This window comes from Alosa sapidissima, chromosome 5 (assembly GCF_018492685.1).
Source record: "Alosa sapidissima isolate fAloSap1 chromosome 5, fAloSap1.pri, whole genome shotgun sequence".
NCBI lineage: Eukaryota > Metazoa > Chordata > Actinopteri > Clupeiformes > Clupeidae > Alosa > Alosa sapidissima.
The window spans coordinates 1,821,972-1,834,999 of record NC_055961.1 but is presented as its reverse complement, the minus strand read 5'-3'; the positions used below and the strand labels follow the sequence as shown (position 1 = coordinate 1,834,999).

Here is a 13,028-nt window from a genome sequence, read left to right as displayed (position 1 = left end):
CATGGATAGCATGGAACCATTGTTTTTCGTTTTGATCTGTAGCCCCCCCGCTGGACTGGACCCCCCGAAAGGAGGGTAGGGCAGACACAGTTTTCTGTGAATATCTCGAAAACCGTAGGGTTTAGGAGGACCATTTTTTTTGTATGTTGATCTCAAGGGGCCATGTTAACCCATTCCATAACCACTCATTTCATGTATAGCGCCACCTAGTTAAACACAAAAAAGTAAAAATGAGGTGTTGTAATTGAAGGTATCTGTGACCTAACATAGTCAAAACTGCACGAAATGGGAAGTGTAGGATCATTATGACACCCTCTGTATGCACGCCAAGTTTTGTGGAATTCCGTTCATGGGGGTCACAAAATAAATTAATTTATGTTACTATACACCAACTGGCCTGTAGGTGGCCGGAGACAGTTTTCTGTAAATATCTTGAGAACCGTAGGGCCTAGGAGGTCCACCTTTTTTATGTATGTTGGTCTTAAGGGGGCATGTCAACCCATCCCATTACCACTTATTTCATGTATAGCGCCACCTAGTTAAAAATTAAAAAGCAAAAAGGTGTTTTCATCACAATATCTCTGGCTGACAAGGTCAAAACTGCACGAAATTAAAAGTTTAGGATCATTATGACACCCTCCGAATGCATGCCAAGTTTTGTGTACTTTCTTTCATGGGGGGCCTTACAATAAAATAATGTGTAAATTTAGTGACGTACACCAACAAGGATTCCCGGGACACTGAAAGACCGGGGTACACAAAACTTGGTGGGCATGTACCCCCACATGGATAGCATGGAACCGTCATTTTTCGTTTTTGATCTGTAGCCCCGCCGCTGGACTGGACCCCCCAAAAGGAGGGTAGGGCAGACACAGTTCTCTGTGAATATCTTGAGAACTGTAGGGCCTAGGATGACCATTTTTTCCGTATGTTTGCCTCCAGGGGTCATGTTAACCCATTTCATGTGCACACATGTGCACAAACAGATACACACACACACACACATACATTCACAGTAATCATACGTATGACACATACTCACACAGTAGACATATGTACGCTTGCATGCACAGGCACATACGCAGGCACACACACAAGTACGCACACACACACACACACACACACACACACACACACACACACACACACACACATAACATAAACATAACACAAACAATCAAGAATTTCTCAGAATTATGAACAGGCAAGATGGAGGTGGGGTTGTATAAAATTAATTTTACATGTGAAATCTATGAACTAATCATGTTTTGGTACTTGTTGTCTAGCAGATACCAGTGAGAAATGAGAGTGGATAATGCAATTTAGTGAGACAGTTAGAATCATATAGGCCTTTCAGCGTGATTTCTTTTTGTGGAAAAAATGTGCTGGACTGGGCGGCGGTCATATTTTCTATCGCTCTGCGGTACATCTAGTTAGTGGGGTAATTTACGAGATAAAAGTTGGTTCCATTACGACTGCAGAACGTCATTAGTTCTGGGCTGAATATGTCAACAGGGTAGCCTGAGGTGAGTGACCCACGCAAAAACACAACGTTTATAATGTTTCTCCACACTATTTGAGTTAAACGAGCATGCTGGTGTCTCGTAAGGAACCAGCTTGTGTTCCATATGTCTTGGAATGGTTTTCTGAGTGTGTTTAGAGGCCCCAAATGCGGTTACATGTAAATAGCATGCCCCCAAGGTTAGCGTTATAGCTAATTAAATAGCATGCCCCCAAGATTAGCATTATAGCTCATTAAATAGCATGTCCCCAAGCGTTATAGCTAATTAGTAAATAGCATGCCCCCAACATTAGCGTTATAGCTCATTTCCAAGCACTGGCAGCCAGTGCAGATCTCCGGTTTGGTCGAGTCAATTTTTGTCGGGTTTTTTGCTTCCTCCAACACGGGGTGACCCTAAGGAGAACGATTTTGAGGTTAAAAAGTGCCAGAATTTTCCTTTAAGGGCCCAGAGAGAACAGTGCCGCCTAGTGGACCAACAGCTTAAGGGCCCAGAGAGAACAGCACCCCCTAGTGGCCCCTAGTGGAACAGCACGTTAAGGGCCCAGAGAGAACAGTAGCTCACAGAGCTCAAGAACAACCCCCCCGCCTGTTCCCACACAGCCAGGAGAGCTGACTGTCATGTTTTAATGTGTCACGTTAATCCTGTTTTTACTCCCAGTCAAGATAGAGTGATGCAGTTCAGTTCATAGATTTCTGCATAAACATTAGTGCATATAGTATGTACATAAAAGCACAAGGTAAATCATGTGTATCTGTTTAGAAGGTAAATTTGTAAAGAGTATTGATTAGTGGTAAGCCAATGGTGTAGTTAGTGGTGCTCCACCTTATAGTAGGACAGGCAGGGAGAGGAGCATGTGTGTGGCATGACAGACTGACAGACAGACAGACCTACAGACCTACAGACAGACAGACAGACAGACAGACAGACCTACAGACAGACAGACAGACATACAGACAGATCTACTGACAGACCTACAGACAGACAGACAGAAAGACTTAGTGTGTTGTGGTCATCCTTGGCCCAGTTCACACCCTCTAATCCTCTCGTACTCCATAGCGTCCCTCTCTCCCGCCCACAGGCAGGAGCTGTGCTGGGCACTGACCACTGAGCAGCCAGCGCAGTGTGAGCGCCATCTGCTGGACACTCTGGTGATAAGGAGGAAATAAACACAGTTACTGTATGTAGGGGGTGACTAACTGAGGGAGAATGTGTGTGTGTGTGTGTGTGTGTGGGGGGGGGGGGGTATTTGTGTGTGTGTGTGTGTGTGAGAGAGAGAGAGAGAGAGAGAGAGAGAGAGAGAGAGAGTGTATGTGTATTTGTGTTCTGTGTGTGTGTGTGTATTTGTGTGTGTATTTGTGCGTGAATTTGTGTGTGTGTGTGTGTGTGTGTGTGAAAGAGAGAGAGAAAGAGTGTGGATTTATATATATGTGTGTGTGTGAGGGGGTTGGTGGGAGAGAGAACCTCAGAGAGAGAGAGAGAGAGAGAGAGAGAGAGAGAGAAAGAGTGTGGATTTATATATATGTGTGTGTGTGAGGGGGTTGGTGGGAGAGAGAACCTCAGAGAGAGAGAAAGAGAGAGATGAAAGAGGATCAAAGCGGGAGAATTAAAGGTCGCCCTGGCGACGACAGTAGACTGGCAGGAGAGCGCCACTCAAACCACAAATCATATGGCCACCAGGCAGGGTGTGATGCTGCCTGAACAACACAGAATGATCATGATGATTTCTTTTTTCTGCCAAAAATGTGGTCATCACTACTCAAATTCTGATTTGAACACAACTTGTGCAGTTCTCTAAACACATGCCATTGTTAACACTTTAGTTGAGGGGCCACAGACATGATGAACTCATGAGCTATTAACCTTACATTCATGTAATCATGATGATCATGCTTAATAAATCATAAATCATAATGATGTTTCATATGTTGTTCATGCATGAGGTCATTAATGATAGACTATGAACTCAAGTAAATTCCTTATTATTCATAAGATATAAAGGAATGAAGTAATGCATAACTCGTGAATTAATTCATGCATGAATTCATGATAGTTCATGTACCCTTACCGTAAAGTGTTACCGGCCTATTGTGTAGGCCAGTGGTTCTCAAATGGGGGTACGCGTACCCCTGGGGGTACGTGAAGGCACTCCAGGGGGTACGTTTACCCTTAGAAGCCGATTACGCAAAGTGCGTCAAAAAACACACCCTTTCTTCTCTGTTACATTGCTCCGCAACTGTTCATAGCAGCGATAAGCCTTTATTGTGTGACAGAGCAGAAGTGGGGCTTTCCAACGAGACCACGCACTTGTCTGTACGTTAAAGTATGAAGATGAAAAAAAAAAACATGAAATTAAATCAAATTGCATCATATTTACATTCTCTGCGTTCACCTGCGCACCCTACTCTCGTTTGAATTAGTCGCGAACCCGTGAACGCATAGATATGGCAAGCATATCAGATGAAAGAGGAGACACAGAGCTATCATTTGATACCAAGGACATCCTTCTGGGTTATAAAACAGACGAAGTGACAGCAAAGTAATAACTTCATTTAGCTAGACTTACCTCACGTTTTTGTCTGTTTTTGTGGCAAAGCATGTTTATAATCCAACGCTATTGTGTGTTTAGTTTCTCTATGGCAAAGAATGTTCATAATCCGGTTTTGAGATCCTAGCAAATTCCTGCATGGCATTCAATTCAAGGCTCACATTGCATCCCAATTTGTTCGACAAAGAAACACCTTTTTTGCCTTTACTTTGTTCATGGCAACGCTGTAAAAAGTTGTAGAGAATCATGAGTGCAGACAGGCACACACACGTAAACTCGGGTCAAGTCAGGTCAGATCAGTTCGTGTTCCAGATATGGAGCGCAGAAATGTCATTTTTAATCACTAAATAAAAAAAATGGCATTTATTTCTGTAAGGCACACACCACATATGTCTGTAAATTGCTCAGCCCCAGAGAATCCCTCCACCGTGGCAATGATTGCCAGATTCAGGACAGTCTGCCCTACACACACATGAAATGCATGTAGAGCTATGAGCTTGCTGTGGTGAGATACATGTCAAAATATAAGATTTTTTATAATACGCTTTTTATATTTTAATTCTTTAAAAATCTAAATAAAATGCTAGTACTAATACATGAAATGATGGCAGATCTGTATAGCCTAGACTCTGCCGGAAAAAAACAATATATAATATGTGTGTGTGGCACTAACAATGACCAGAATAAATCCTTATGAATAAAGGTAGTGAAAATGCCCTAAAAAAACTAAGGGTTAAAATATACATCTATTTAAAAAGCAGAATCCATGCAAAAATACTTAAAAAAAACAATTATTTAATAAATATTTCAGGAAAATATAAGTTGTATGTGTATGTGTTTATTGGTTCCAAAGTTTAATAAATTAGACACTGATGGCACAGTGCTCTGTTTTAAGTCTTTTTTTCTCAACTAAAAATGCTTTGCGCTGGTTAGGGGGTACTTGGCTGAAAAATATTTCACAGGTGGTACATCACTGAAAAAAGGTTGAAAACCACTGGTAATATGCTGTTGATTTCTAATCTTTTTTTTAGCTAGGTGGCCCGTGAGTTTCTTTTTTATTGGTTAAGTGGTCCTTGGTTCTTTAAAAGTTTGATACTGTAAAGGCTATGCTATATGTTATTCAGTTGTAAATGTCTTTTCTCAAAACTGCACCGATTGCTGTCGTTTTGGTCCCAAGACTCCCAAATGAAAATGAAACGCGCTCGTTATCACACGCAAAAGACGGAGTTGTTGAGCAGAGTTCGGTTTGCCCTTAAGGGTTCCACCGATGAACACGCAAATACATTTACAGTAAAAATCTAAAACCCATGAGCCAGTTACTGTTAAACTAAATCCTGTTTTTATGACAGTACACCACTCTAAAAGCAGTAGATATGTTTACCACTGTTCTCTAAAAGCAGTATATGTTTACCACTGTTCTCTAAAAGCAGTAGGCCCTATATATGTTTATCACTGTTCTCTAAAAGCAGTATATGTTTACCACTGTTCTCTAAAAGCAGTAGGCCCTATATATGTTTATCACTGTTCTCTAAAAGCAGTATATGTTTACCACTGTTCTCTAAAAGCAGTAGGCCCTATATATGTTTACCACTGTTCTCTAAAAGCAGTATATATGTTTACCACTGTTCTCTAAAAGCAGTATATATGTAGCATTGTTCTCTACAGTGTACCACTCTAAAAGCAGTATTTAGCATTGTTCTCTAAAAGCGGTAGGCTATATATTTAGCATTGTTCTCTAAAAGCGGTAGGCTATATATTTAGCATTGTTCTTTGCAACCACTTGAACTTGACAGACAGGAGGGTACACAGCCGGTCTCTCGGAGAATTAATCCCTCTCCCTCGAAGACTCGTACGGGGTGGGGGCGTAGCAGATTGATGGTCAGACACTCACCGCAGACTTCTGTTCTGGCAGCATCACACGCACTCTGGTGCTCACTGATCCGCCTGATGTGGGAGCCTGACTCTCTGCCCCATGGTGCCAGACAGACACAAAGTAAACAGCATAACTCAACTTCAACTGAGCCACTGTCTGGCACACGTTGATTGGTTAGAATGGACTATAGATTGGGTAGAATGGACTATAGATATTTTTTAAAGGGATATGTTAGTGATGTGGTCTAGTAGGGCTATGTTACTGATCTGGTCTTTTTGAAGAAGGTCACATCCATAAGCCACTTGACGTCTGTTTGTTTGATATTTTGAGAAAATATAAACCAACAATAAAACTGCTGCTACTTCTAATTCGATCAGCCCTGATGCAAAAACATCATCACTGAAAACGGCTGATCTCAGAACACCTATCATTCCCGAAAAGACACGAACAGAGCCACCATAAAACATGAGGCTACTGCAAATAAAACATCCGAATCTGTGTGGGCCGTTTCGGCATCGATGAAACGGCCGTACAGTAGGCTACAGATGTGCGGTGATTTCATCCCATGGTCAAACCCCTCTTTGTGCAACCCCCTCCAACTTAGCAGAGGACCTGACGTCACACAGACCTTCTTTTCTGCAGGCGGATTAAAGATGGCGCCCTCGCACGTACTAAGATGCTGTCAACGGGGTTTATCCTGGATACCTGTTATTTTCATAAACCTGGTCGTCTGCTGGTCGTATTATGCTTATGTCATGGAACTCTGCATATGTAAGTTCATGTGTGTCATTAATGCCAACTAGATTTGGGGGTTGTGTGTGTTGCTAAAAAGTTATCCGTTAGTTTGAATGGACAGCGGAAAGTGAATGAGGTGACTGTAACTGACTGGTACGATTATTTGCCGAAAAGCCTCTGCCACAGACCGTCTCATTTACTAGTTTTCAGAATGTAATGTGGTCATGTAATCATACATTATGTATTCGTGGTATTCGTGAGCATATGTAATATTGTTACACGGAAAGCGCTGTCTGGAACTTGGGCTGCTACATTGTTTTTCTGGCGGTGGCCGGAGAAGTAGCCGAACTTCAGGGATGGAATGTCGGCACATCATGGGAGGAATGAATGAATGTCGACCTCCCAGTCATGGCAGCCGGTGAAGTTTGTTATGGCGTTGTCAAAACATGCACTGGGAATCGGTCAACACTGATTCATTCACTTGTGGCAGATTAGCAAACATAATAACCACCCGACCATGTTTTTTTCTTTGTTAAATTAACCTACATCATTTTTCGCTTGGCTACTGTACTGTACGAGTGCTGCTACATATGCGGTTATCAGCAAGTCAGAACTAACGGGTCACACCAAACCAGCCCAACAAGTTACCGTATGTTGGAGTAACTTTAGACATAACCTACTGACGGCTTCACCCACACCCAAATAGGCTACTGCCAATGTCAGGAAGAGTATGCGAGAGAGTTACTCAACTATCCATATGATCGATTGCGAACAGGAACAACACGCGCCAGCTACAGTAGTTTCCCAACACCGTCACGTCCTTGAGGCAAATTTCATCACGTTTACAGCGGTCTTGTTTCCTGGTCACTGAATGTCAATTCAAATTGAACTTTGCGTCCAGGAAATGCTTCAGCCATTTTTCTGTCAGTCAGGTCGCAATTCATATGAGGAGCCTGCACAATCAAATCCATCTGTGGCGTTCTTACACCATCCATATTCTCTGCTCATAGCCAAAGAGGCATGTACTCACAACCTCTCTATCATCGTCTATCTCCACATTTAAAACAGTTGTTGTGATGGTGTCTGTCAGATCATCTGACAAACAGATCTACTTCAGATAGGAAGTGGGCCAAAGCTGTAGTGGACCCTGATGCTTCCTGACCACTCTTGCCTTTGCTAGCCACCTCTCAAGGCCCTCCCAAGTGCCTCCAAGTGCCACTCTGTGTCACTGTGAGTGTCGCTGTGAGTGCTGTAAGAACGGGTCTGTGACCTGAGGTCAGTGTTAGTGGTCAGTGTTAGTGGTCAGTGTTGGTGGTCAGTGTTAGTGGTCAGTGTTAGTGGTCAGTGTTAGTGGGCGTTAAGTCGCCTGCCCTGTTTACTCAGCAGCCCCGGGGCAGTTAATCTCCCACAGCGTCTGTTCCGCTGCAGCAAGGCCAGTCTGTCTGCGCATACTGCAGCAACAGGCCCTGAGATCCAATACAACAGCCCAGCATCTGTCTGCGCATACTGCAGCAACAGGCCCTCAACAGCCCAGTCTGAGCATACTACTGCAACAGCAGGCCCTGAGGTCCAATACAACAGCCCACAGCCCAGTCTGAGCATACTACTGCAACAGCAGGCGCTGAGGTCAAATACAACAGCCCACAGCCCAGTCTGAGCATACTACTGCAACAGCAGGCCCTGAGGTCCAATACAACAGCCCACAGCCCAGTCTGAGCATACTACTGCAACAGCAGGCGCTGAGGTCAAATACAACAGCCCACAGCCCAGTCTGAGCATACTACTGCAACAGCAGGCCCTGAGGTCCAATACAACAGCCCACAGCCCAGTCTGAGCATACTACTGCAACAGCAGGCCCTGAGGTCCAATACAACAGCCCACAGCCCAGTCTGAGCATACTACTGCAACAGCAGGCCCTGAGGTCCAATACAACCGCCCAGTCTGAGCATACTACTGCAACAGCAGGCCCTGAGGTCCAATACAACAGCCCACAGCCCAGTCTGAGCATACTACTGCAACAGCAGGCCCTGAGGTCCAATACAACAGCCCAGTCTGAGCATACTACTGCAACAGCAGGCCCTGAGGTCCAATACAACAGCCCACAGCCCAGTCTGAGCATACTACTGCAACAGCAGGCCCTGAGGTCCAATACAACCGCCCAGTCTGAGCATACTACTGCAACAGCAGGCCCTGAGGTCCAATACAACAGCCCACAGCCCAGTCTGAGCATACTACTGCAACAGCAGGCCCTGAGGTCCAATACAACAGCCCAGGGGACGCTCTAGTTCCAATCGGGAAATTTGTAGCAAAGCCAGAGATCTCATAAAGCAGTCCAGGGATGCTGTATCAGGGCAGGTGTGTGTGTGTGCTTGCGTGTGTGTATCAGGGCAGGTGTGTGTGTGTGCGTGCGTGTGTGTGTCAGGGCGGATGTTTGTGTGTGTGCGTACATGTGTGTATCAGGGCAGGTGTGCGTGTGTGTGTGTATCAGGGCTGATGTTTGTGTGTGCGTGCATGTGTGTGTCAGGGCGGATGTTTGTGTGTGTGCGTACATGTGTGTATCAGGGCAGGTGTGCGTGTGTGTGTGTATCAGGGCTGATGTTTGTGTGTGCGTGTGTGTGTGTGTATCAGGGCTGATGTTTGTGTGTGCGTGTGTGTGTGTATCAGGGCTGATGTTTGTGTGTGCGTGCGTGTGTGTATCAGGGCTGATGTTTGTGTGTGTGTGCGTGTGTGTATCAGGGCTGATATTTGTGTGTGCGTGTGCGTACATGTGTGTAGCAGGGCAGGTGTGTGTTTGTGGATACTGTGTGTATCAGGGCAGGTGTGTGTGTGTGTGTGTGTGTGTGTGTGTGCGTGCGTGTGTGTAGCAGGGCAGGTGTGTGTGTAGCAGGGCAGGTGTGTGTGTGTACATGTATGTAGCAGGGCAGGTGTGTGTGCGTACATGTGTGTAGCAGGGCAGGTGTGTGTGTGTACATGTATGTAGCAGGGCAGGTGTGTGTGCGTACATGTGTTTAGCAGGGCAGGTGTGTGTGTGTGCGTGCGTGTGTGTAGCAGGGCAGGTGTGTGTGTGTGTGTGTGTGCGTGCGTGTGTGTAGTAGTGCAGGTGTTGAAGCCTTGAAATACTGCAGCAGGGCCCCTGGTGTGGGGTTGCACAGAACCCAAAGTCCATGAGAACAGCCCTGTCTGGGAATACACAGGACCCCAAGTCCATTAGAACAGCCCTGTCTGGGAGTACACAGAACTCAAAGTCCATTAGAACAGCCCTGTCTGGGAGTACACAGAACCTGAAGTCCCACTACTCACTAGAGTAGTCTAGAGACAATTAAAGGGATATTCCACCATTTGGGGAATTACTCATTTCCACCTCCCCTTGAGTTATAGAATTGATTTGTACCTTTCTCCAGTTCATCCAGCTGTTCTCTGAGTCTGGCGATACCACTTTTAGCTCCAGCCTAGCATAGATCATTGAATCTGATTAGATGGGTGGGGGAGGGGGGGTGAGGGGGTTCCCCGGGTCGAACAAAGCTGCCTAAGATGGGCTCTCCCACATGGCACTGCCAGCCTGCAGCACCAGCGGCAGCCACAGAGGTGTGTGTGTGTGTGTGTGTGTGTGTGTGAGTGTGTGTGTGTGTACGAGTGTGCGTGAGTGTGTGCGTGAGTGTGTGAGAGAGAATTTGTGATTGTGTACAGTAAGTGTGTGGCTGGAGTTGAAATATGCGTATGTAAGAAAGCATGCATGTAGAGGTCCGCGTGTGCGTGAGTGTGTGCGTGTGTGTGTGTTCATGATGCATGCTCATGTATTGTTAAAGAGTAGTGTGTGCATGTGGTGATGTCATAACCTGGTATCACAAGGAACAGAGCTGGGGGACAGAAAAACTCTGTGTGTGTCTGTGAGTGTGTGAGAGAGAGAGAGAGAGAGAATGAGAGAGAGAGAGAGAATAGAATCTCTACAGTACATGCTGAGTGCTAAAGATAATCACCTTAAATCCAGCCCACAAGACACCCTTCATTCTAAAGCCCTCCAAACCCAAGAGCTGAACTGAGAAAAAAGTCCCCTACATCAGTTACAGTGTTAATAGTCCAGTGTAAATGCAGTGTTAATGGCCCAGTGTAAATGCAGTGTTAATGGTCCAGTGTAAATGCAGTGTAAATTCAGTGTTAATGGTCCAGTGTTAATGGTCCAGTGTAAATGCAGTGTTAATGGCCCAGTGTAAATGCAGTTGTTTACGGCCCAGTGTAAATGCAGTGTTAATGGTCCAGTGTAAATGCAGTGTAAATTCAGTGTTAATGGTCCAGTGTTAATGGTCTAGTGTAAATGCAGTGTTAATGGCCCAGTGTAAATGCAGTTGTTTACGGCCCAGTGTAAATGCAGTTGTTAATGGTCCAGTGTAAATGCAGTGTTAATGGTCCAGTGTAAATGCAGTGTTAATGGTCCAGTGTTCATGCAGTGTTAATGGTCCAGTGTAAATGCAGTTGTTAATGGCCCAGTGTAAATGCAGTGTTAATGGTCCAGTCTAAATGCAGTTGTTAATGGTCCAGTGTAAATGCAGTGTTAATGGTCCAGTGTAAATGCAGTGTTAATGGTCATCCTTTTCTTGTTCTTCTTCTCCTTCGCTGTCCTCACAGATACAATCCCCAACCCAGAAGAACAAGGTGAGAAAGAAAGGACTGCACCCTCTGAAACCGATGTAGCGTTCTGTACAAGTCAGATCGTTCTGTACAAGTCCGCAGTTGTTAACACATTAAAAAATCTCAATCTGGTATTCCTTTTAATGTTCTGGGTTTTTACACATTAGTGCTTCCTTTGAATATGTACACATTAGCGCTATAATATATTTACACATTAGCGCTATAATATATTTACACATTAGCGCTAGTAATATATGTACACATTAGCGCTAGTAATATATTTACACATTAGCGCTAGTAATATATGTACACATTAGCGCTAGTCACATTAGTGCTAGTAATATATGTACACATTAGTGTTGGATACGTACACATTAGCGCTAGTAATATATGTACACATTAGCAGTAATATATGTACACATTAGCGCTAGTAATATATGTACACATTAGCGCTAGTAATATATGTACACATTAGTGTTGGATACGTACACATTAGCGCTAGTAATATATGTACACATTAGTGCTAGTAATATATGTACACATTAGTGCTGGATACGTACACATTAGCGCTAGTAATATATGTACACATTAGCGCTAGTCATATATGTACACATTAGTGCTAGTAATATATGTACACATTAGTGCTGGATACGTACACGTTAGCGCTAGTCATATATGAACACATTAGCGCTTCTTGGATACGTACACATTAGTGCTAGTGTCTCTAACCTTTGTGTGTACTTGTGCAGAAAGTACACATTTTCTTTTTATTTCCTATCCCTCTCTCTCTCTCTCCCCTTCTCTCCCTCTCTCTGTCTCTTATTCTCTCTCTCTCCCTCTCATCTCTCTCTCCCCCCTTCTCTCCATCTCTCTCTCATCTCTCTCTCTCCCCCCTTCTCTCCATCTCTCTCTCCCCCCTTCTCTCCATCTCTCTCTCCCCCCTTCTCTCCATCTCTCTCCATCTCTCTCTCTCCCCCTTCTCTCCATCTCTCTCCATCTCTCTCCCCCTTCTCTCCATCTCTCTCTCTCTCCCTCTCTCTGTCTCTTATTCTCTCTCTATCTCTCTGTCTGCCTCTCTGTCTGGTACAGCAGGTGATGTGTGTGTGTGTGTGTGTGTGTGTTTCTCTTGTAGTCATCTACCTGGTGGTGTTTCATCTGTCCTTCATCATGTTCATGTGGTCCTACTGGAAAACCATCGTCTCCAGGCCAACCAACCCATCCAAAGAGGTACGCACACTCTTCAGCACCACAATGCTCGTCTGTCGATCTGACTGTCTGTCTGTTGATCTGTCTGTCTGTCTGTCGGTCGATCTGATGTCTGTCTGTCTGTGCCTGTCTGTCTGTCTGCCTGTCTATCTGTCTGTCTGTCTGTCTGTCAATCTAACTGTCTGTCTGTCGATCTATCTGTATGTCTGTCTGTCTGTCTGTTGATCTGAATGTCTGTCTGTCTGCCTGTCTATCTGTCTGTGTCTGTCTGTCTGTCAGTCTGTCAATCTAACTGTTTGTCTGCCTGTCTATCTGTCTGTGTCTGTCTGTCTGTCTGTCCGTATGTGTGTGTGTGTGTGAGTCTGTATGTGTGTGAGAGTCTGTATGTGTGTGTGTGTGTGGGTGTGGGTGGGTGTGTGTGTGAGTCTGTATGTGTGTGAGAGTCTGTATGTGTGTGAGTCTGTGTGTGTGTGAGTCTGTGTGTGTGTGTGAGTCTGTATGTGTGTGTGAGTCTGTATGT

At 44.7% G+C, this 13,028-nt stretch overlaps 1 protein-coding gene across 1 annotated transcript in view; it reads left to right on the top strand.

Moving 5' to 3' along the window:
* Positions 1–6,579: 6,579 nt before the first annotated feature.
* zdhhc20a (zinc finger DHHC-type palmitoyltransferase 20a) overlaps positions 6,580–13,028 on the top strand; it is a 31,584-nt gene continuing 25,135 nt past the window's right edge. Inside the window, exons 1-3 of the mRNA XM_042091034.1 lie at positions 6,580–6,712; positions 11,300–11,326; positions 12,435–12,529. Coding sequence (XP_041946968.1) covers positions 6,595–6,712; positions 11,300–11,326; positions 12,435–12,529 — 240 coding nt within the window. The 5' untranslated portion in view covers positions 6,580–6,594. The remainder of the gene's footprint in view (positions 6,713–11,299; positions 11,327–12,434; positions 12,530–13,028) is intronic.